Source organism: Syngnathus acus, chromosome 3 (genome assembly GCF_901709675.1).
Source record: "Syngnathus acus chromosome 3, fSynAcu1.2, whole genome shotgun sequence".
Taxonomy (NCBI): Eukaryota; Metazoa; Chordata; class Actinopteri; order Syngnathiformes; family Syngnathidae; genus Syngnathus; species Syngnathus acus.
Window position 1 is genome coordinate 19,844,891 of NC_051089.1, and position 25,745 is coordinate 19,870,635.

General features: G+C 40.5%; 1 protein-coding gene across 2 annotated transcripts in view; it reads right to left on the minus strand.

The window, feature by feature from the left end:
• Positions 1 to 1,986: 1,986 nt before the first annotated feature.
• The window catches only part of il16 (interleukin 16), a 69,759-nt gene continuing 46,000 nt past the window's right edge, over positions 1,987 to 25,745 (minus strand). Inside the window, exons 14-26 of one of the 2 annotated variants that reach the window (XM_037246784.1) lie at positions 25,235 to 25,367; positions 22,167 to 22,254; positions 17,788 to 18,005; positions 17,207 to 17,329; positions 13,535 to 13,604; positions 12,209 to 13,356; positions 11,719 to 11,873; positions 11,346 to 11,511; positions 8,690 to 8,791; positions 5,966 to 6,173; positions 4,964 to 5,092; positions 4,375 to 4,529; positions 1,987 to 2,299 (exon numbers count right to left, since the gene is read on the minus strand). In XM_037246784.1, the coding sequence (XP_037102679.1) occupies positions 2,294 to 2,299; positions 4,375 to 4,529; positions 4,964 to 5,092; positions 5,966 to 6,173; positions 8,690 to 8,791; positions 11,346 to 11,511; positions 11,719 to 11,873; positions 12,209 to 13,356; positions 13,535 to 13,604; positions 17,207 to 17,329; positions 17,788 to 18,005; positions 22,167 to 22,254; positions 25,235 to 25,367 (2,701 nt within the window). In that variant the 3' untranslated portion in view covers positions 1,987 to 2,293. Of the gene's footprint in view, positions 2,300 to 4,374; positions 4,530 to 4,963; positions 5,093 to 5,965; positions 6,174 to 8,689; positions 8,792 to 11,345; positions 11,512 to 11,718; positions 11,874 to 11,933; positions 12,049 to 12,208; positions 13,357 to 13,534; positions 13,605 to 17,206; positions 17,330 to 17,787; positions 18,006 to 22,166; positions 22,255 to 25,234; positions 25,368 to 25,745 lie in introns of those variants that run through there. The other variant, XM_037246785.1, reaches the window with a different exon arrangement.

Sequence of the window (25,745 nt, forward strand, 5' to 3'; positions counted from 1 at the left end):
AATATTTTTACATTACTGTTGACAATTGCTATTGACATCTTCATACCAATGTGTGATATGAAACTGGACTAATTAATGCTACTGATGCAATAGTCTATTCTTTTACAATGTTTTACTGTCTAATGTATCATATATCTCCATGTGTTTCTTAGGTACAGTGGCAACAATTTATTTCTATATATACACATACACACACACTATATACAGTGCCTTGCGAAAGTATTCGGCCCCCTTGAACCTTTCAACATTTCGCGACATTTCAGGCTTCAAACAAAGATATAAAATTTTTAATTTTTTGTCAAGAATCAACAAGTGGGACATAATCGTGAAGTGGAACAAAATTTATTGGATAATTTAAACTTTTTTAACAAATAAAAAACTGAAAAGTGGGGCGTGCAATATTATTCGGCCCCCTTGCGCTAATACTTTGTAGCGCCACCTTTTGCTGCAATTACAGCTGCAAGTCGCTTGGGGTATGTCTCTATCAGTTTTGCACATCGAGAGACTGGAATTCTTGCCCATTCTTCCTTGCAAAACAGCTCGAGCTCAGTGAGGGTGGATGGAGAGCGTTTGTGAACAGCAGTCTTCAGCTCTTTCCACAGATTCTCGATTGGATTCAGGTCTGGACTTTGACTCGGCCATTCTAACACCTGGATACGTCTATTTGCGAACCATTCCATTGTAGATTTGGCTTTATGTTTTGGATCATTGTCCTGTTGGAAGATAAATCTCCGTCCCAGTCTCAGGTCTTTTGCAGACTCCAACAGGTTTTCTTCCAGAATGGTCCTGTATTTGGCTCCATCCATCTTCCCATCAATTTTAGCCATCTTCCCTGTCCCTGCTGAAGAAAAGCAGGCCCAAACCATGATGCTGCCACCACCATGTTTGACAGTGGGGATGGTGTGTTCAGGGTGATGAGCTGTGTTGCTTTTACGCCAAACATATCGTTTTGCATTGTGGCCAAAAAGTTCGATTTTGGTTTCATCTGACCAGAGCACCTTCTTCCACATGTTTGGTGTGTCTCCCAGGTGGCTTGTGGCAAACTTTAAACGAGACTTTTTATGGATATCTTTGAGAAATGGCTTTCTTCTTGCCTCTCTTCCATAAAGGCCAGATTTGTGCAGTGCACGACTGATTGTTGTCCTATGGACAGACTCTCCCACCTCAGCTGTAGTTATCTGCAGTTCATCCAGAGTGATCATGGGCCTCTTGGCTGCATCTCTGATCAGTCTTCTCCTTGTTTGAGATGAAAGTTTGGAGGGACGGCCGGGTCTTGGTAGGTTTGCAGTGGTCTGATACTCTTTCCATTTCAATATAATTGCTTGCACAGTGCTCCTTGAGATGTTTAAAGCTTGGGAAATCTTTTTGTATCCAAATCCGGCTTTAAACTTCTCCACAACAGTATCTCGGACCTGCCTGGTGTGTTCCTTTGTCTTCATGGTTCTCTCTGCGCTTTAAACAGAACCCTGAGACTATCAAAGAGCAGGTGCATTTATACGGAGACTTGATTACACACAGGAGCATTCTATTTATCATCATCAGTCATTTAGGACAACATTGGATCATTCAAAGATCCTCACTGAACTTCTGGAGTGAGTTTGCTGCACTGAAAGTAAAGGGGCCGAATAATATTGCACGCCCCACTTTTCAGTTTTTTATTTGTTAAAAAAGTTTCAATTATCCAATAAATTTCGTTCCACTGCACGATTGTGTCCCACTTGTTGTTGATTCTTGACAAAAAATTAAAATTTTATATCTTTATGTTTGAAGCCTGAAATGTGGCGAAATGTTGAAAAGTTCAAGGGGGCCGAATACTTTCGCAAGGCACTGTATAGATATATATATATTCAAGATTCAAGAGTTTTTATTCGCCATGTTTGAGCGTGCCAAACAAGGAATTTGCCTTCAGTAAATCACAGCCTCTGTTCAACATTTAGGTGACTAACAACACTCAGGACATGTGAAAAAAAACTACAAAAAAAACGCACACACACACGACTATATATAACAATTAATTAACAGCAAGGTTGTCCGAAGATAACAGATGCTGAACCATGGTGACAAGCTTATTATCTTTCTTATTTCAAGGATAGATTCTTGAGATGCATCATCTTATTTTCAAGGGGGTTCTTAATCAATTGTTGCATTTTGGGCCTCTTGACACATAAAGCCCAGCGCACACCAGGCGCCATGGCCCATTGGCGCTCATTGCCATTGCCGCTCGTTGCCTGCCCCACTCGTACCTATCAGCGCTTATTTCTTATTGCCTTGTGTGCGCCGGGTTTTAGAGGTTCTAGTGCAGGGGTGGGCAAACTACGGCCCGCGGGCCACATCCGGCCCACAGGACCGTTTAATCCGGCCCGCCAACCCTGAATTAATTGTATTATTAAACTTTTATTTTGGTCATTTTGCCTGCAATGACTGCGTTTCCCCAGTAGATGGGGAACCGCTCGCCTGCGCATTTACTACCGGAAGCCGTGTCAGAAAGCTCGGTGCACACTCACAAGTGCGTGTACGTACGTACTCAGTAGTACGGACATGGCGCACTCGCGCTCTATTTGTATCAGTCCCGAATTTAGAGCGTGGGCTGTGACGACAGCATTCTTGTAATTCGCTCGCTGAGCTTTCAGATACAGTTTTACGCTAAAGCCACCCACAAACCTTCCCCTGGAATCCTTCCATTAAAATGAGTGGCCCGAAGAAAAGAAGTGAGTGCCGAATGTTAAAAGAGTGGCCAATTTGGCTCGACGTACGCGACGTGACGTTCAGCCACATCAACCCGTCACAGATCGAGGTAAACGGATCTCTCCTAAGAATTGCCACAACAAATTTTACTCCAGACTATGATGCACTAGCAAAAAAGGGAGACCAACAACACTGTTCCCACTGAAAATGAAGGGGAGGCTCTCAAGTTTGTTGTAAAAAAATGCATTTTGAATATGATTTGTACTAGGGGTGTAACGATTCATCGATACACATCGATTAATCGATATAATGCTCTACGATTTATTGGCATCGATGCTAAACGTAAACATCGATTTATATCGCCGTGTTTGACCTCGGACATTAGACGCGACTTTATTTTGAAATCCAGTTCATTGTTGCTTGCTTCCTCTTTCCGGGAGCAGTACGCGGCGTGCTGTGTTGTGAGCAGAGCAGGCACGTGAAAGGGGAGCCGACAACTACGCGGCTCCTGGGCTGGTGCTATGGCTAGTGTCCAAGAAGACGAGGAAATTCGCTCCCCTTTGGGCTTCAAATCATTCGTTTGGAAGCACTTTGGATTCCAAAGAAAAGATGGCTCAACGGACAATTAAAATTATTGTAAATAAATAGTTCAGTAATGCACTTTAAAGTTAATGGTATTACAAAAAAAGAAAGAATATTCATTTTTCTTTACTTATATGAGAAAAAATATAGGAATTTGATCAAGTTCAGTGTTAAAATAAGCACTTTGTATCCTACAATACTCTTGTAATTTCCTAAATAAAGAGTTTGCAGTACCTTGTTGATTTTGCGTATGAATTGTTATAAATCAGGATATTGTTCTATATTTTTTATTTAAAAAAAAAAAAAAAAATATCGATCGTGGATCACTATATCGTGATGTATCGTGAATGAATCACAGCAGGCTTTAAGATATCGGCAATAATCGTATCGTGGTCCTTTGTATCGATATGATATCGTATCGTGACAAAACCCGCGATTTACACCCCTAATTTGTACACATAGCAGGGATTGAAACTAGCGACCATTCTCATTTTCAAACAATGCAGGATGCTCAAGGACATTGATGCACCACCTGTTTGCGACTAATCTTAACCTGTAAAGTTCTTAAGGCTTACTTTAAGGAAGTGTTTCCCGTTTCCTCACCTCTGTTACCAGGTGTTTGTGAGTTAAAACTCTGCTCTGATGTTCAGATACCCCTCACCGTGTTGCCGTTTTGATTACTTTATTTGGATGTATGCTTTCACCGATTCTTCAAGATGATATATTTGGTCAGAATGTTTGCTGTTTGATGTGATCTCATAAGATAAACATTTTTCATTAATCTGACCTGCAGGCACTGAAGTGATGGAGACTGTTATTCATAATAATAGTGTCGTATTTTATGAGAATCACTGATAGCAGTTTTTTAGTGATTTTTTTTTTTTAAATGCTGTTAATAAATGCATTTGTTTTCAAAAAACTTGTTTGGAATATCCATGCTTTACTACCTACTAAAGGCCAAAATCTTTTATGCAATGACCTTTACAGGTCGCTTATATTACTTCACACAAACACTACGTCCATCTGCTCCTGGTTCAGCCCTCCGGTCCAAATTTAGAACCCAGTTCGGCCCGCGAGTCAAAAAGTTTGCCCACCCCTGTTCTAGTGGCTGTGTCTCCTCCTGATGTCCACTGTGATGGACCCATCAGGTAAAGCCTTGATCATGTTCCAGGCCTCAAAGCGGGTCATATCATGAAGACTGGTACCCTGGACTTGCAAAACTTCATCTCCACATTGAAGATTGCATTGTTCTGCTGCTCCACCTGAAAACCAATGGTAATTTAATGGGAGTTAGGGTTAGGGGAGGGGGTCTTTCTTAGTAGTAGGTGCACTCACCGGTGTGTGGTAAGTGTGTCTGGCTTTGATTTTACGGTGGGATAAGTGTGGGGGAAGAACATTTTTGCTGATCGCGAAACGGAACCTTCATGTCGTGGAAAGATCTGCTCTGTTTAATGAGGTACCATGTGTAGCAAATAAAATGCCTGCCAGCCTTTTTCGTATGTTGTGGATTCAGCTAAAGAAACAGTCATCAGTGTTTCAACTTCCCTTATTTTAGCCTGCCGTGGCGTAATTTTAGTTCAACGCCATAGACCCCAAAAGATGACGACCCATCAGACATCTGTCCAGTCCAGCGCTGGTGCAAACAACCCTACACCTATCCTGTACAATAACATGACTGACTTAACTCATCATTTACCTTTGAAGATCCTGTTGACGACTAATGGTCTATCTCCATGTATCGAACCCCTTCCTCCCTCCAGAGTGAAGCCAACTCCACCTCCACCTTTCTTCAGCTCCACACTCAACAAAGTACCTGGCTCCTCCACTGCAAATACACAAATTACAACATTACATGACCTATCACCAGTACAATTCAATTAAAGATAAACAAAATCTCACAAAGGGTAGTAAAAAAAAAAAAAAACTGAGATAATGTAGTTGCACATGTGTACACCCTCTTTTTACAGCATCAACCTGTTCATTTGTAATTCTCCCTTTGAAAATGATGTTTTTGTTTCTTCGAGTTGTACAAGTTATAGGTCACATTAATGATGGAAAAAGATTCAAATTTTTTTTTTGTGGTCTCATTTTTTTATTACCAGAAAAACCTGGCATTTGAACAGGTGTATGTAGACATTTTATGTACACTGCAAGTCACTGCCATAGGAATGGACCTCTCATAAATTGACTTAGACTTAGACTTAGACAGAACTTTATTGTCATTTTGTCAACACTAGGTGTGTACAAAACGAAATTTCGTTGCATACGGCTTTCAGCAATGTAGAGGTATTTCGGCTGGTTAAAAAAAAGTGACATTCTATATAAAAATATGAAATGAGATAATTATAAAGTACAAGGTGCAGCAGTGATAAAGTATGTGAACAGTGCAGGAGACAAAAACAGTATTTACAAGTGTGCAGAGGAATGCTACGTTTGAATGACAATCGCCTTTATACAAAATTAGTCCTTCCAGTTTATTATTTTAGGAAAAATATACAACAGGGTTCCATTGATTGCCATTTCATAATAGCGTATGGCATTATATTATGACATTATTGTATTATTCCTTGTTTGGCAAGCTCAAACTTGGCAAATAAAGATTGATTCTGATTCTAAACAGAGCCTATACCAGCTGGCACTGAAAATATTGATGTTTTAAATTGAAATGGGAGATTGTAGACTAGATGAACTCGCGTACTTGCACAACTGGACTCCTCACTCTGTTCCTCTGCTGTTTTGCGGACAACTACCACAGCAAGTTCTAGAGTGCGGGCCTGCCGCAGTGCCGCAGTAGCATCTGCATGTGTGACTCCACGAAGTGTTTGGCCATTTATAGACAACACCTCATCTCCTTTCTGGATAGTGCCCTCTTGATTTGCAAGACCATTGGGAAACACTTTGTGTACCTGCACAAAGAAGAAATGTTTTCACTGATGGCATTTCTAGTGCAGACCATGTTTAGTGATAAAGCATACAAATGGCAGGGACAAATGGTAAAACTCAACCTCTTTTGTGTCCTCCATTCAAGATGGTAGCCACAATTTAATATTGTAGAGGAGATCCTCTTGAAACATTGAAACTAATCACACCAATCAATGACAGTGCACAGAAGAATTTTGATGTGGTTCTCAAAGGAGCACGAGAGGTTGGTGCTCATGTTTTTCCTGACCCACTGGCCTCACTGGCAGTGGCAATTATAGGATGTCTTATCCTTTAAATGTATTGGCCTTAATAACTTAAAACCAGAAATGGGGGACTTGAGTCATATAACATGTTGCGACTTGCTCGCCAAAACTGTCGGAATGATTTGCCTTAGTATCTAAGTCAGGGGTTCTTAACCGGGGGTATCCATACCCCTTGGGGGTATGGGACCCAAATGCTGGGGGTATGGGACTCGATCTCTCGTAATCAGGTATTTTTTTAGTATCTCTCGTTATTTTCTTCTATTTTGTACCTATTATTGTTCACAGGTTATTTTTTTTTAGTTATGCTTATGTTCTTGTTCACTGTCGTTATGCTTGTAAGTAGTTAAAATCTGACAATCTCAAATGAACATAAAAATCTGCAGACCTAACGATTAATCTGTAGAGTTGGCAGCACTGACAGCACAGGCAGTGGGTGTCTTGGCCATCAGCTGAGCTCTGGCAGGACCAGAAGCAGCATAACTGACCACAACATCGCTGTAGCGTCAAAAAGCCGTCCGCCCCCTCACCCACAACATTCATATTCACGCCTCACTCCCACACCACAGCAGTTATTTTGTCCTGCATCACACTCACTACACCACAACACACCCATCCTCCCCTAAGGAAAATATTAACACAGAAGGAATAATAAGGCAAGTAAATATGAGGTCAAAAGCTCTTCTTTCTTGCTCTTCTTTTTAGGGTTAGGGTTAATAATTATTTCAGCAGTCAATTGAAGGGGGTATGGTACCATATTGGACAATCCATTGGGGGTCTGGAATCATTCGAAGGTTAAGAACCCCTGATCTAAGTGACTCGACTTAGATTTGAACGACATGACTTTACAAGTCATATTTTTGTATAGCTTGAAATCTGCATTTCAACCCAGTTTTCCTTCTCAGGAAGGGAAGCGAGAAAGAAAAAGTAGAATTTTTATTTAATACATGCAAACCAGGGCAAACCAGCCAGCGTCTCTTGTTAGTGTGAAGTCGCGACATAAACACCAACAGTGTGGGAGCAACTTTGAGGGTCATTAAATTGAAGGAATGGATGCCATGTGTGTTTTGGGGTTTAAAGAAAAACAACCTTTTTTTACCATGCAATTTGGTTAGTTTTTAAGATTTTATGTTTTATGTATGTTGTTTTTATTAATTATTTAATTTTAAAGAATGGATGTTTGACAGACTACGGTTTCCTTCCACATTCCAATAACATGCATGGTAGGCTGATTGAGCCCTTCAAATTGCCCGTTAGTGTGAGTGCGGATGGTTGTGTACCCTGCGATTGGCTGGCAACCGGTTCTGGGTGTCCCCTGGCCTACAGCTCCATGACTGCTGGGATAGGCTCCAGCACGCCCGCGACCCCCATGGGGACAAGCAGTACGGAAAATGAATGGGTGGGTGAATGTTTGGCAATGCACTTTGAGCTGCTAGCACTGTTTTTTTCCAATGTAGTTTTGGAAATGGAAAATAAACTGAACCGAGAATGAGTGTCAAGTTTTGCTGCACGCGAGGGAAAGGCACTAAACCCGAGCACAGGAGGAGTCGGGACACGTGACAATATTATGTGTTTGTTCTTTTATTTACTGTAAAGGGTTAGAATACATGCACCGAAAAGTGTGGTAATGGTAATTAAGGGAATGGGAAAGGTTTATGTAGTGTAAAAGTATGGGGAAGGGTTTATAAAGCCTTAATATAATGTATAGGACCACAATGCAACAGGCGATTCATGCGCAGCCCTGACTCATTTGCTATGCATGATGTCCCCGAGGTTAATGTAGTGTAGTAATTCTGAAGTTAAATACTTGGCATTGCTTGATAAGTAAACTACACTTAACATTCTTGCAATACACTCATGTCTCCTAACGGCTAACAAAAAACACAACGTGCTTAAAAATTCATTACAATAGTGCATAAATACTTAAATAAATACATATATTGTTTCTGCTTCGCAGATTTTCGTTAATTATTGTGGGTGGTTCATCATTTGGGCTTTGGAGAGCAAGTTGTAAAGACATGTTGACGCTTGAGGACAGGCTGCAGTTCAAAAGAGCCATTCAAACAACCACCACCATAATCAAAAAGTGCTGCATGGAATATCACTCTGGGTCCTCTCGCAAAATAATAATAAACTTGCAAAAAGCTATAGATATAATGAACCGAATTGGAATCTGAAATCGCATCCTGTTCAAAGATGATGCTGTGTGTGAGGATAATGTTGTTTTGAGTGACATTTACCGTTAGAGCTTTACTCTCCCGGTCACAGCCTCCAGCAATGCTGAAGCCCAGTCCAGCTCCCTCTTCTTTATGCAGAATCACAACATGGATGTCTTGCAGTTGCTGAGGAGAAAGCTCTCGTTTCACATCAGTCATAATTATCATTTTAGATTTGTTAGACCACAACAGACGTGGAGGACAGACATCTGGAATTGACAGATAAAAATAAAGTCTGAAACATATGATCCGACATGACAATACACAGTATACATACTTAACAATTGTATAAGTATACTTAAATCACATATTACTTGTCTTTTAAGTGAGGCAAATGGTATTGTCTGAATGGATATCGATTGTTTAGTACTCAGCAGATGCTGGGAACATGATGACTCACAGATGGCCGCATAATTAAATAATTACTGGGATTACAGTAGGTCTACAGCAGGGAGAGGTAAATTTGACTATAGTGAAACCCATTAATAGCAGGCCAGCCTATTAGCCAAGGTTCAAATCTATGACTCACAGTTCTGAGGTTCATGGTTCAAATCTCAGTTCTGGCTTTCCAGTTTGCATGTTTTGCCCGTGCTTACGTGGGTTTTCTACCACGATCCAAAAGCATGCTTGTTAAGCTAATTCAGTCCTTCTCAAATAATAGCTTTACAATAGCGTTTTTTTCACTTACTATGCATGTTGCTTATTCCTTGCACAATCGTCTTCAAATCTGGCTTGTATTCCGTTGTTGCTACTCGAAGCAATTGTTTTCGTTGGATGTCTGATACCATTCGTTTTAGTTTGTCGTTTTTAGGGGACAAGATTTCAACACCGTCACTGAGGCATTTTTTAACGAACTCCCCTTCATTGTATGGCTTTTTAGCCCGTGCAATGTTCCAAGCCAGTTGATGCGATGCAAGCGTGACAGTCTCTGAGTGCTTCATAATTTTTTGGAAAAACTGTAACTGTTTTTCTGCCTGACTTTTCAAAGTGTCCAACTTGCGCTTGCGAAATTTAGTCCCTTTTGGAAAGTCCATATCGATATTAGCATGAAGTGAACTGAAGTGGCGCTGAAGATTTGAAGGTTTGAAATGCGCTAATGATGTCTGACATATCAGGCAGAATGGCTTGCCATTGCGTTCAACAAAAAAATACAAACTTTCCCACTCTGTTAAAAACGTCCTGTGTTCATCTTCATATTTTTGTTTAGCTGTGTATTTTCTCCCTGCCATTTTGAGAGTGAAATTGACACTACCGTTTTTTTCCATGTATAATGCGCCCCATGTATAATACGCACCCTAAAAATGGCATGTCGATGCTGGAAAAAAGCCTGTACCCATGTATAATACGCACCCAAATTTTGACTTTTTTTTAAAAAAAAAAAAATATTTTTAAAGTCCCAATGATCGTCACACACGCATCTGAGTGTGGTGAAATTTGTCCTCTGCATTTGACCCATCCCCGTGTGGTTTTGATCCATCCCCTCGGGGAGAGGGGAGCAGTGAGCAGCAGCGGCGCCGCGCTCGGGAATCATTTGGTGATCTAACCCCCCAATTCCAACCCTTAATGCTGAGTGCCAAGCAGGGAGGCAATGGGTCCCATTTTTATAGTCTTTGGTATGACCCGGCCGGGTTACTTAAGTCCGTAAACGTAAAATTATTTCAGAAAAAAGATAATCTTTGGGAACAACCGGATGTTATTCTGCCGGTCAGTATCACTGCGCATGCAGTAGCAAACTCGATAGCGAAGAAATATGTGAGATTCTCAACGGGATCACCAATATTTGAGTGATGTTCCAGTTATTTATCACAATTATTTATTATTATAATAATAATAATAATAATATATATAATAATTATTTATTTATTATTCACAATTGTCATGGTGATCTTTCTGGTGATTTCTTAACTAGGCTGGATGTATTTTTTTTTGTTGCCGTTGATTTCTCCGACTGCCCAGAAAGGCACCACCGCGATCAGTTAGGTTAAAATGAAAAGAGAGGAAAGTGACGTTGTAAAGAACCATCCGTGACAAGATTTTCTTCAAAAATTGTTGTACCATGATTTTCTTCAAAAAAAAAAGAAAAAAAAAAAATGGTACCCATGTATAATGCGCACCCCAGATTTTAGGACAATAAATTAGTTACATTTTGCGCATTATACATGGCAAAAAAACGGTATTTGTTTCCTCAAATGGGTTTGCCTCTCCTCCTTTGCAGGATTTCACCTGATGCGCATACGCGTTTGACGGAAATACCATATTGAACTCAAGCGAAGCAACACACAAAATAAAAACACAAACACAAATGTTGATATGAACGTAAAAGAGCCGCATGAAACCAGGCAAAGAGCCGCATGCGGCTCGCGAGCCGCGGGTTGGCCACCCCTGGCCTACTGTATTGAAAATATTGCCAATTTCAGTCACATGTCATGCTTGTCAAATGATAAGCTCTTCACCTATAAGCAAGTTGACGTATTTGTGCAATGCATTGTAGTGGTTTCTTTTTGTTTTGTCTTGGCTATGGCTACTTTTACTAGACCATAACCCCACCAACATTGCTCGTACTACTTGTACCTCTCCCTGCAGACTGGACAAGCTCCCTGCTAAAGGTAACCTCAGGTTAACCTCCAGTTGTCTGGAACTACTCAACAGGATATTGATGCACAGTGCGGTATTGTTTTACCTTCAGCACATCTTTGTCCAGAGCTCTCACTTCTTTTATCATCATTTCTATTTCCTCTGACGGGATGGCTGAGATAAGTGACTCAGCACAAGCAGAGGGAACTACTACTTGTTGGGGAGATCCCCCCTCCCCAAACTCAATGGTGCAGGCTCTGAGAGTGGCTAAGCTGTATGAAGGGAAAAGAAACTGATGCAAGTCATATCACCACACATAGTGTAGTCGTTGCTAGTAGTTGCTCACAACAGCAGTGGTTGCTCACAACAGCAGTGATAAAATGGGAAGTGGCTTATTTTACTGTTCGTTTTAAACCCACTTCCTGTTGAGCAGAGACTAAACAGCTCTCTGTCTTTTGATGGTACCTGCTTTCACTTACCAAATAGAAAATCCAGTCTCAGTGACATCTGAAATGGTATCACGTTCATGCGGGTTTATTACATTTTCAGCAGTGAACTCTGTGAGGTTTGGAGCATAACCAACCAGACCATTGTCAGTGGGCATAGGAAGGGTCCGCATCAATGCTTGCGAGACCTGGAACCATAAAAATGCATTTAAATGGAATATAACAGAATACTTTAATACTTTTTAAATGCTCAACATTATCACACTATGTATGAGTACAATGTGATTATTATTCAGGCTACGTTTGTAAAAAACAACACAATTAAAACATTTTTGGAAGGGTCCGCATCAATGCTTGCGAGACCTGGAACCATAACAACGCATTTAAATGGAATATAACAGAATACTTGAATACTTTTTAAATGCGCAACATTATCACACGATGTATGAGTACAATGTGATTATTATTCAGGCTACTTTCGTAAAAAATAACACAATGAAAACATTTTTGTGTGTGAGATTACCTGGTTGCTAAAGGCAATGATTTTACCAAAATTCTCTCCTTCCAGTTCTCGATAAGTGATTCTGTCTGTCATCGGACTGTCACTTGTATTCAAGTTACAATGTTCTGTTTGATTCTTTACTTCTTCCTGTTCAGTCAATTCTGGGGAACTGCCCTGTTCGGCATGACTGTATCCCACAGAGGTGAGGCCTGGAGTGGAGAAGGTTTTGGATTCTGCAGACCTGATGACATCTACTCCCTGTAAGTCTGGCATTTGAGAAACAAGCAATTCTTTGGGTTGGTTAGTCAAGGCTTGTTGAGATGAAACTGAATTAGAAAATAGTGTCCCAGATTCTGCAGCAGGCTGAGAAGGCAAGTGATCTAGAGATGACTGGTTGGATTCAGACTTAAGGTTTTTGCTGCTGCTTGTTTCAAAATTGAATGATATGATTGGTGGAAAGGTGTAAACTGATATGTCTGTTGCCCCAGAAGATGCAGACTGTTTCTTCTGAATTCCTTGTGAGGTTTTATTTTTGTTTCTTGCATATTTTCTGTCTAACTCGCTCTCCATCAGTGGAAGTGAAGTAGATGGGACTACATGTTTCTTACTGTCCACTTTGTCTGAACTGGCTGGGGTTGAAAACGTCTCAAATGAATGGATTTTGTCTTTTATGGACAAGTTGGAAACAGATGAGTCAACTCTCATATTGAAGCTTCTGTAGAAGCCAACAGCATGCCTTGGTTTTGCAGGTTTACTTTGCATCTTCTGCATCTTCTGGTCTTGTTCATGCCGAAAATTTCTGAGGCTCTGACGAAACCCAGCAGGTTTGGGTGCCACTGGAGGCCCTTTTTTTGATTCTGTGGGGATTTCATCTTTGTCTTCAGGGGTGAGGTTACACAGATAATTTGAGCTTGCATCTGCAACACTGCAATTCAGCTTTGTCATTTTCTCTTCATTTTTCATTGTAACAGGCTTATGGTAGATACTGTTTGGTTGAGCACTGTCTTCAGTATAATGGAGAAAGTTGTGTCGGTCTCTGATTTCTGGCAAATCTTTAGGGAAACTATCCACAAGGCGAACCCAAGGATCCTGAAGCTGTTGTCCTATTCGCACTTGCCTCTTAAAAGCTCCTCTTTTTGACTGTAAGCAAAGCTCAGCTGACAGCCCACCTGTCCACACAACATAAAGCAGTGTATGGGTTTTACCAGCATAACATTTTTTTATTGTATGTCCATTATTTAATATCATCTTGTAGTGTTAGTGTTAAACTTACAATTGACTTGGAAAAACTACATTATGTTAACTACCAGCACCCTCGTGAAAATGCACAATGCAAGGATATCTTACCTGTATGTAGCTTGGCTTCTAAACTGAAGTCTTCTTTGCTCCCCTCTGACTGTTTTCTCATTTGTTCTTCCTGTTTGACATACATAATGTGTCACACAATGCTGTAACTCAGCCTTATTCCGCTCACTCACCCACATGCCGCTACAAACACGCATGGACACACCAATTGGAAATATACTGTATCGGACTTTATGTATTCTTCAAACAGATATATGAGAATACAGCTATAGCAAAGAATAATTCATTGACAGACTAAATAAAATACAGATCATATAGTATTACGATATATATATATATTGCTTTATCAATAATAACTAAACATTTAACTATCTTTTCTATACATGAGAGGTTACCAAGAATTTCATGATGGGTCTCAATTATCTTAACTGTAATAACAATTCTAACGAAAGAAGCTCAGGTATCTCAAGTCATGGCCAACTGCAATACGTACTTGATAAAAAATTATTTTGTTTGAGTGTACAAGCAGGCTTGCAGTGAGCCAGAGAAACAAAATGGGTCCTCACTAAACACATTGCTAAAACAACACTAACCTAATACGACAACTACTAAGTAGAATACGCACACAACTATTACACTACCAGGATACACAAAGAAATATCAAATATAAATTATAAAACACGGAATTAACTACTGTCATTTTCAAATGCTGCGAGGCATGCTGGGTCGACTTCACCAATAAATAATACTACAGGATTTGGAGTTGCACCTCCCTGCATGCCGAGCGGCATTTTGTGAAATAATAGAATTACTGAATGTGCATGTTTAAATTAGTTGTTTTTTTGTTCCCTGTTGTTGCAGAAGTACTTTTGTGTGTTTCACAGACTCTACTGATTGTGTTGTGTCATTTTGTTTGTACCGTGAATATTGTCAGTATTCTGCTTAGTGACCACGTTGTTTGTTGTATAGGCTGAAAGATCAGTATTTGGGAATGATCTGGACAACTGTAGTTTTTCTTTTCATTTCATTCATAATTTATGTTGATCTTGTCACGCCTTTACATCATAGAAATCGTTTTCCGGCAGCAAACATGTTTTGTGAGGGTGGGGGGGATTGACTGCCCACATGTCGCACATGCCAGGAACTGTCACTGCACACGCATCGTGAATTAGTATAACATAAATAAGCATGATAACAAGCACAAATACAGGTTGGACAAACTATTGTCTCTGTTGACAAAAAAAGCTCTTAACACAATCAAAAATGTAATGTGCACTGACTATATGACAAAATATATGTGAAAATAAGAACAATTATATAGGCAACATGTTATTTGTGGAATCATAGGTATTCATTCTGTGGTAAACTAACTGAAAAAGGCAGACTGTTGTTACCGCCACCCGCGCCTCTAGTGGATGACTACGGCGGAGGGGGCAATGTCCAGCGGAATGGGTGTATCGCTGGTCTCTGTGTAGTGCGCTGCAATCAGCCTTGGCGAACGGCAGGCATTTCTTGTCAGGATCACATTGCGGCATGTCCAGTCGTTCAGTTTCACCAGTTGTATGGTGCCAAATACAGTGGTCGAGATTTGCATTGTAAACACATTTGGCAACCCTGGCATTATAGAAGAAAGAAACTGAAGACACCAGAGAGTGTGGGGACAGTTGGGCGCTGCTACAATATTATAAATTTGATTATGTTTCGGATTTGTAGCCTCCTTTTAAATCTAATGGTTGTGTCAGGTAATGGGGAATGAGGCCCCAAGTGCAGGGAAGCGAGAAAGCGGGGATGGGATCAAAAAGGATTTAATGAAGGCGCACAGGTTAGCACGTCTGCCTCACAGTTCAGAGGTTGCAGGTTTGGCCCACCCTGTGTGGAGTTTGCATGTTCTCCCTGTGGCTGCGTGGGTTTCTCCCGGTACTCCGGTTTCCTCTCACATCCTGAAAACATGCATGGTTGGTCGATTGAGCACTCCAAATTCCCCGTAGGTGTGAGTACGGATAGTTGTTCGTCTCTTTATGAACTGCAATTTGCTGGCAACCAGTTCAGGGTGTCCACTGCCTACTGCCCAATGACTGCTGGGATAGGCGTCAGCACGCCTGTGACCCCGGTGGGGACAAGCAGTATGGTTAATGGATGGATGGATGGATGGATGGATGGATGGATGGATGGATGGATGGATTTTTGAGAATAATTGTCAATTTTTGTCTATGTGAAGCCCTTTGAGACTGCTTGTGATTTAGGGCTATACAAATAAACTTGACTTGACTTGATGGATTTAATGAAACCATAAAATAAGGCACTAATACTAATGAACAGGGAAACTAAATAGACAAGAATTCAAAAACAACAGGGAAACAAAGTAACAAATAAACTTAGCAAAAGCAGACTGGGACAGGATTTGGAAAGGGGCTGCACAGAGCAGAGCAGGTCAGAGCACAAAACGTCGCACATAGGCCAAAGGACAGATGACAATGACCCAAAAGAGACTGAACTGAAAGGAGGGAACTAAATACAAATAAATAGACGAGATAACGAGAAACACCTGGATAAGGCACAAGTGGCGAGGTGAGTGAGAGGTGATTGAAAGACACAAGGGTTTGGGCTAACAAGAACCGGTGGAAACACTTACTTGACATGACAGACACTGAATATGAGGAACACAAGCAAAACTTGACAATGAACAAAAGGAACACAAACAAAAATCAAAATCAAAACCAAATAAACTAAGACCATGATAGATTTGCCTCCGTGAGTAAGCAACTTCAGGATGGAATCAGTGCATGTGAATCTGGATCCATCCATCCATCTTCCCTTCAACCCACCTGCATTCCGTACTGATTTTGTACGGACATCGCAATGCGTCCGTTCCACAGTCAGTGTGAATTGGGTGTTGGCATTTCCCTGATTAAAGCAACCAACATTTTAAAAGCTCGGGGTTTAATCAGTAAAATGAATACCTTGGACTGGTGCTGTAATTCACAACTTTCATGTGTATTCAAGTATGTAATTCATTTGATGAATTTGTGGTGATGGAAATACATACGAGCTTGTGGCTGGCTTTGTTTGAGATGATGGTATTAATGTGTCATCAACGTGTATGGCGCGTACATTTTTGCAATCAAAAAATGTTCCCGAGTTTTTTTTTCAGGACCGGCTTCCGGGCAAGGAAAACCAAGACCTTTTATTGTGTTCGTCGGAGGGGTCTTTTGAGTCGTGTTTAGTCTGGTTCCTCACCCACGACCTGTTTGCCATGGGTGACCCTACCAGAGGCATTAAGCCCCAGACACCTTAGCTCCTAGGATCACAAGGACACGCAAACCCACTCAACTGATTTTTATTATTTCCACAAGTTCACTATTATTACTGTCACTGTTCCACGTTTTTTTGGCATTGTTTTGGTTATCTTTTTACTATATTGTATTTTACTATATGTATTGTATATATTGTCTAATTTCAAGATAAACACTGTACCTTTGGCCAGATGCTTCATTGAATTTAAGAGAAGAGCCATTTCCTCATGCCATTGGCTGAGGCAGCACAGTTACTTGTAAATATTATACCACAATAACCCTCTCATCAAATGTCCTTGTTACTCTTATAGGACAGCATAACATTCCAATAACTAGTTATCCATGACATTACAATTGCTAGTTAATACGTAATAACAGGCAAAAAAAAATACATTCTTATATTGAGAAAAAAACAAGTTACCTTATTGCCCCTGAAGGTCTCATCAAGGGTTTTCTGACTAGACATGGCAACAGAAGAGGTAAATGGAACATTGTAGTCGTCATCAGCATACACAGGCACTGAGAGTCTGTTGTCGGACCATGTCTTTGTCATTGATCATGAGAAAAGGAAGTGGCAAACATCAGTTAAAATGAAAATACAAGTCTGGAATTTTGGCAATGATTAAGACATTATTCTCATTTATCTCTTTTGTTTTCAGCCAGATATGATGATGCCAGATGGAATGTACATAAATACACATACACACACACCTACTCGTGCTCAAGTACACACGTACAGATGCACGCGCACATCCGTCCGTCCGTCCGTCCGTCCGTCCATCCATCCATCCATCCATCCATCCATCCATCCATCCATCCTCTCTCTGAACCGCTTATCAGCTGTTTTAGGGCAACAGGCGGGATACACCCTGAACTAGTTACCAGCCAATAGCAAGGCACACTCAGAAAAACAACCATTCACTCATGCAATCAAGGGTTATGTATTTATTAACCATTAAATAACATTTATTTCAATTTATAACAGCCAGTGACCAAACTTACCTTTGGTGCGTCAAGGCTGTGGACACGGGCTGATGGGTTATGATGTGTGTTGGGAAAGCTGTGGATGTTGAGGAGGCGGTCGCGGTTGTTTGTGTTGTCACTGCAGGAGCGAGTCATGGTTTTTTGAACTCGACAAACTGTGACCTGGCTGAAGCTTCTTTCCAAGCAATGATTGCATCTTGGCCGGCCATGAGAACATGACTCCAACTTTCGCAATCCTGTTACATACAATTATACAATACATTTGTCTCCACAGATTAAATCATATTTTACATTATTGCTATACTCGAATGAAATATAAACAAAACAATGTTTGAGGAAGACTAATTGAAAGTTGCGACAGAAAATGGTGGTGAAGCTGAACTTAAACATTAACACTAAACTTCAGTGGTGCTAGACTGATATTTTTGCAGACATACATGAATGTATGGATGGGAAGATTTTTTGTGTGTGGTATTGTTATTGTTTATGAATACAGTGGAGCCTCGGTTTTCGACCACAATCCGTTCCAGAAGGCTGTTCGAGAAGTGAAACGTTCGAATTCCGAATCATGTTTTCCCATTACAAATAATGGAATCAAATTTAAAGCATTTTTAAAGCATTTTTTCATTATTTTACACCATAAACCGCATAAATAAGTGAGTAGGTAATGTATAAATAAATAATATAAATAATAAACTGAATTAATAGTAGGCTAGGCTGGGGAATGTATTGCCGTATCTGTAGCAACTCGCTTGTGTGTTTCATTCTAATAGTAAAAGATATATTTTTAAATTGTGAGGGGAAAGAAAAGCACATCAAAACATTTTTTTTTATTTTTACCAATGAAAGACAACATTTCAAAGATCATGTGAAAGAAAACAGCAAAAACGTTTTCTTATTTTCAAAAAACAAAACCAAAAAAAACTGCAGAAATTCTAATGAAAGATAACATACAGTATATGTACTGTTCAAAGTCTTTGTTTTTCATGATCGAGCTTATTGTCGATTTTGCCATGCAAAACTCCCGCACCAACTCTGACACACGCACACCGGACTCATATTTTGAGATTAATTCTTTTTTAAATTCAATCGTTTTGCGCACTACTTTCCTCTTTTCGCCATGATCAGCTTTACTGCTTCCACTTGCTTCCTTTGGAGGCAGGATTAGAGTTGATGCAAACCTCAGAGTAACGAGAATGTAATAACGAACGGAGTCAGTTGGTCCTCTCGGCTCATCTCGCGAGGTTCGACAACTGAAATTTCGTCTGACATCCAAAGCAAAAAAACTCGAATTTTTTTGATCGAATACCGATTTGTTCAAGAACCAGGACGTTCGAAAACCGAGGCTCCACTCTAGTAGTTCCAAACAATATCAACAGACCTAGCTGTTTCGTGAACGGGTGTATGAATCAAAGTGGAAAGGGGTTGCAATTTTTCTCAATTCCAAGAGGAAACAGGCAGGAGACTGACTTGCATTAAACGCACAGACTTAATTGAGGACTGGATTTGCAGTGCTCCTTTTGTATTATATTTTATATATATTTATATCTATTAAGTATTGTTTGTCTTAGTTTCTGTCTTGAACTGTTGAAAGAGTCTTCCATTTTGAAAACCATTTATCCAGCAGGGGTGCTGGAGCCTATCCAGCAGACTTTATGCAAAAGGGGGACAACAGCCTAAACACCATTCAGCCACAGGACAAATTTAGAGAGAAACAATCATTTACACTCACGTTCACACCATCACTGTGGGAGTGGGAACCAAACCCACGCTCCTTGGTTCTTTTCTTTTTTTCTTTCTTTTTGTTCGCATTCTACAGTAGAACATTCAAAGACCACGGAATACTCATTTATAATTTCATCACAAATCTTTGCTGATATAACGAATGCAAACCTGTGTGACTTTTTCTTAAATGAAAACGTTTTACATTGCCTTATTTTCCGCATTTAATTATTATGCAGTCTTTTTTTGCTTCCACGTACCCCCTGCAATGTGCTCATGTCCTCGTCATTGCTTTTTGGTGCTTGTATTTGTCAGTGTCTGTGTGCTCGCCCCTCCCTTCCTGTGTCTCTCAATCTATGTACTGATCACAGTCACCTGCCTCTCGTTACCTGTCGCGTATATAAGTCCTGTATGCGTGTCACACCCCTGTCGGATTGTTCTCGTCTCGTCTCGTCTGTCGTCGTTCCTGTCTTTATCTTGTCTTTTTGGTCAGTTAGTCTTGTCCCTAGTCGAGCTTTTTATAGTCTGTCTTTGAGTTCTCCAAAAAACCCTGGTCCAAGCTGCATTCCATCCATGAGAGTATTGAGTTTTCAAACTGTGTGAGTGGTCTATGAACACACCTACGTTCTACTGCAGAACGTGAACAAGGAAAATAAAATAAAAATGAGGAAAAGGAAATAAAGAAAAGAAAAAAACGAAAATGAATGACATGAATAATGAATAAAAATGGAAATTTACAAACATATAAGTGCCAGCCAAGTCCGGACTCAGCCAGGCTCAACCCGGACCACGTCACAACGCCTGGAGGTTGTCTTGTTGGAATTATTGCCAGCACCAGACTTCCAGCTGAGTGTGGCCGTTTAAAACGCCTCCTTTTCAAATAGGCGGCGGAGATGGTACCCTATTATATTTCATCCTAGTTCTTTATCTTTAATGCTCGCTATGCTAATAGTAATCAGGGAGCTGCCTTCTCAGGTTAACTATTTAATGTATGCCAGAAAGATCGAGACACAGCTGTGGAGCCTTCTCTGCGAGATTGCAGAGTAAGGTCTAAACTCCACCTCCAGGATTCCTACTCTTATACTTTTGGCCGCCCTCCTGCAAGGGGGCGAGTCTGCCTAGCCTGTGTGATAATGTGTGACCTTGCAGTCTTAACTGAGATCAACTCCTATGTATGTGCAAAGAGTGTCATAGAGAAGAGAAAGCCAGTGAAAGCAAGAGAAGGGTCACAGCAAGATAAAGGCATAGCTTAAGCTATCTAGCAAATCACATGTGCCATAGAGGCCTATTCTAACAACCCCATACAAGGACTTCAGGGGAAATGTCAGTCAAATGAACCCTTACCAATTTCAATTGACGATATAACGATGTATGAACAATTCAGCTTCCACAAAGCCTTCGAAACACATCGTGTTTGCGTATGTTGGTGACTGGTGAAAGGAAACAGACTGGGCAAGGCACCTCAGCTGCAGGGAGGCTTCTAGTTTCTCTAAAATCAGCCACGGAAAGGCTAATGCTTTTAATAGCCGTTTTTGTAAGTTTTAAGCAATAGTCTTTACAATGATTTCCAATGGGGAAATTGTGATCTCTTCCTTCTGTGACGTCATCAACCAAGACATGGAGGGGAGCGTGGCCCAATTCCTCATTAAAAAGTCCCAAGTCTCAATGATCGTCGTCACACACACATCTGGGTGTGGTGAAATTTGTCCTCTGCATTTAACCCATCCCCGTGTGATTTTGATCCATCCCCTGGGGGAGAGGGGAGCAGTGAGCAGCAGCGGTGCCGCGCTCGGGAATCATTTGGTGATCTAACCCCCCAATTCCAACCCTTAATGCTGAGTGCCAAGCAGGGAGGCAATGGGTCCCATTTTTATAGTCTTTGGTATGACCCGGCTGGGGTTTGAACCCACAACCTTCCAGTCTTAGGGCGGACACTCTACCACTAGACCACTGAGCTAAATGTGGGCATTTTCATTTTTTTCATTTTCCTGATTAAAAAAATACATAAACGGGGCTAGTTAGTGAAAAATGAACCATCCTCGGTTGACCCTCCCTTTAAGTTACTTTAAGAAAAGCAATCAATTAAAGAACACAGATTTCTTCTACGTCCAATTGGCAGAATTCTCTAGGATGCATGGGAGTTCACCAAACCAGTGTACGTGTGTTTTGTAGATTTGGAGAAGGCGTTCGACTGCGTCCCTCTGGGAGTTCTGTGGGGTATGCTTTCGGAGTACAAGGTACCGATGGATAGATGGATGAACGGACAGCCATTAATATAATGAATGTCATGCAAAATGTGATTTGGACTGCTGTTGATTAAACACTCTTGTAAATCAAGGTATAAATGTAATTAACTTACATTTTTTCTTTTGGACAGCAGTGTATTTTATAATACTGTATGTTAATCAATACATAGAAATAATCTTACCATCCACATGTTGCTATTAATTTTAGAATATATGGCCAACTCTTTTGAGATGCATTTTCTAATATACTGCCACATACGGTGAATGCCATTAGTAAAATAAATCCACCTCAAACTTCTATTAGGGTTCAGGTTATTTCCTGTTTGATCTGTTGATGAGTTAATAGGTGATCATAATTTTGGTGCTGGTAAGGAATAACCCCTTATGTAAAGACTGTATAATAGATGCCGGGTGGGGATTTAAAATTACCATCAATACTCCACTGGTTCTTGTCCTTTCTCAGTTTGCTGTTTTCCACAGCTTGAGCTATGGCATCATTCAGCTGATGCTCTGATACCTAAAGAATACAAAAAGAGTAGAGGCACAGTTGAGTCGCATTGGTTACATGTTAACAATTTGGGATATGAGAAGAGAAGAGTTATTACATTTTCAATCTAAATCCAGTTTAACAGCTCACTCAGTTCATACAAGTCAGACTTGGTGACATGTCCTTAAAATATTTATATTAGTTTAATAACATTGGATTATATTGTATTTGATGTACCGTATTTTCCGCACGATTAGGCGCACTTAAAAACTTAAAATTTACTCAAAAAATCACAGTGCGCCTTATAATGCAGAGCGCCTTATATATGGATCAATTGATGAATTTGTTGATCCATACTGGTTGTACACAGCGCTCTGCCGAAATGTTTCAGTACGTTTTAGTACGACTACTAAATTACAAGGTCGCATCGCTTCCCAGCATTACGGCAACCGTGGTCACGGGGTGTCACTGAATAGCTGTTGTACCCGCGAGGCTATTTCATTTCAAAATAGGCTGTTCCGTTAATGTTTTCGAGTACGTTTACCGATCAATATCCAACGGAATCGTAAATAAGCAGCACCAATGTGTTAAATCAGTCTTTAGTCGGTTCCGATCACTTTTATGGGAGAGAGTTTGAGAAACGTGATTGTTTACAGGGGGCCGCCATGACACTTTGCTGAGGCTCATGGGAGTCTGTGAGCTGAGGCTCATGGGAGTTTGCGGGTGGCTGATGCTATAATGATAGCTGCTATACGCACGAGGCTATTTCATTTCAAAATAGGCTGTTCCGTTAATGTTTCGAGTAAATTTACAGATCGATATGGAAGGGAAACATAAGTAAGCAGTACCAATCTGTTAGATCGAACTTTAGTCAGTTCCGATCACTTTTATAGGAGATAGTTTGAGAAACGCGATTGTTTACTGAGGGCCCATTGGTTATTGGCTAGTGGATGCATACCGCAACCCTAGTCAACCTCAGTTTGTTGCAGTACAGCTTCTATTTCATGCGCCTTTTAATCCGGTGCGCCCCATATACAGTGCCTTGCGAAAGTATTCGGCCCCCTTTCAACATTTCGCGACATTTCAGGCTTCAAACATAAAGATATAAAAGTTTAATTTTTTGTCAAGAATCAACAAGTGGGACACAATCGTGAAGTGGAACAAAATTTATTGGATAATTTAAACTTTTTTAACAAATAAAAAACTGAAAAGTGGGGCGTGCAATATTATTCGGCCCCCTTGCGCTAATACTTTGTAGCGCCACCTTTTGCTGCAATTACAGCTGCAAGTCGCTTGGGGTATGTCTCTATCAGTTTTGCACATCGAGAGACTGGAATTCTTGCCCATTCTTCCTTGCAAAACAGCTCGAGCTCAGTGAGGTTGGATGGAGAGCGTTTGTGAACAGCAGTCTTCAGCTCTTTCCACAGATTCTCGATTGGATTCAGGTCTGGACTTTGACTCGGCCATTCTAACACCTGGATACGTCTATTTGTGAACCATTCCATTGTAGATTTGGCTTTATGTTTTGGATCATTGTCCTGTTGGAAGATAAATCTCCGTCCCAGTCTCAGGTCTTTTGCAGACTCCAACAGGTTTTCTTCCAGAATGGTCCTGTATTTGGCTCCATCCATCTTCCCATCAATTTTAGTCCCTGCTGAAGAAAAGCAGGCCCAAACCATGATGCTGCCACCACCATGTTTGACAGTGGGGATGGTGTGTTCAGGGTGATGAGCTGTGTTGCTTTTACGCCAAACATATCGTTTTGCATTGTGGCCAAAAAGTTCGATTCTGGTTTCATCTGACCAGAGCACCTTCTTCCACATGTTTGGTGTGTCTCCCAGGTGGCTTGTGGCAAACTTTAAACGAGACTTTTTATGGATATCTTTGCGAAATGGCTTTCTTCTTGCCACTCTTCCATAAAGGCCAGATTTGTGCAGTGCACGACTGATTGTTGTCCTATGGACAGACTCTCCCACCTCAGCTGTAGTTATCTGCAGTTCATCCAGAGTGATCATGGGCCTCTTGGCTGCATCTCTGATCAGTCTTCTCCTTGTTTGCGATGAAAGTTTGGAGGGACGGCCGGGTCTTGGTAGATTTGCAGTGGTCTGATACTTCTTCCATTTCAATATAATTGCTTGCACAGTGCTCCTTGAGATGTTTAAAGCTTGGGAAATCTTTTTGTATCCAAATCCGGCTTTAAACTTCTCCACAACAGTATCTCGGACCTGCCTGGTGTGTTCCTTTGTCTTCATGGTTCTCTCTGCGCTTTAAACAGAACCCTGAGACTATCAAAGAGCAGGTTCATTTATACGGAGACTTGATTACACACAGGCGCATTCTATTTATCATCATCAGTCATTTAGGACAACATTGGATCATTCAAAGATCCTCACTGAACTTCTGGAGTGAGTTTGCTGCACTGAAAGTAAAGGGGACGAATAATATTGCACACCCCACTTTTCAGTTTTTTATTTGTTAAAAAAGTTTAAATTATCCAATAAATTTCGTTCTACTTCACGATTGTGTCCCGCTTGTTGTTGATTCTTGAAAAAAATTTTTAATTTTATATCTTTATGTTTGAAGCCTGAAATGTGGCGAAATGTTGAAAGGTTCAAGGGGGCCGAATACTTTCGCAAGGCACTGTATGAAATAATTTCTAAAATAAAAAATTCAATGAGGGTGCGCCTTATAATCCAGTGCGCCTTATGGAGCGGAAAATACGGTAGTTACGTCCAGTATAATGGACTGATTGATAGGCCATACAATAACCATTGCCAGTCATGCCAATCTCCTTCCTATCTCTCAAGACAGAAATTAGAACGCTATAAAATAATAATAGTCAGAAACACTACCAGAGTTTGAAGGAAAGCTAGTATAGGCAGTTTGCACAGTTTTGTTTCAGAAACTGAAGACACAACAAAGTTTAGCCATAACTTTGCAAGTAAGTGTGGTTATATAGTGTAGTGTATTAGATAATAAAAGTATACAACAATTAAGTGGAATTACATACTTTGGGGTCAGGGTGTCGACTGATGATAACCTGAACTGGACCTGGTGTGCACTGGCTCAGGACTGTGTAGACGTCATTTAGTGCCATGTTATAAACCACATTGTCATTAATTTCCATGATCTCATCCCCACACCTGAAAATAGCAGGTCCAACCAAAGATAGAAAACAAACAGGGAAAAACTCCATTAGGAATATATGCAGAGCAATTCAAAAGTAGACCTTTTTTTTAGATTTGACATGTAGTTATGTATCGATCAATTAAAAAATATAAAAAAAAAAAAAAAAACTTAACCCTAACTCTAATCCTAACCCAGGCAACACAATTCCTCATTATTCAAACGAGCCACAATTTAAACAATTATGAACACACACAAAAAAGAAGATTAAAGAAAGAGATTAATTCTGATTTGTGTAACTTTTTTATGTTGGCCAATTAGCTTTGGTTGCTGTCACTACGTGCTCCACTCTCAGGCTGAAGAAATATTTCCTTCTACTTCTGTAATGTAGCATC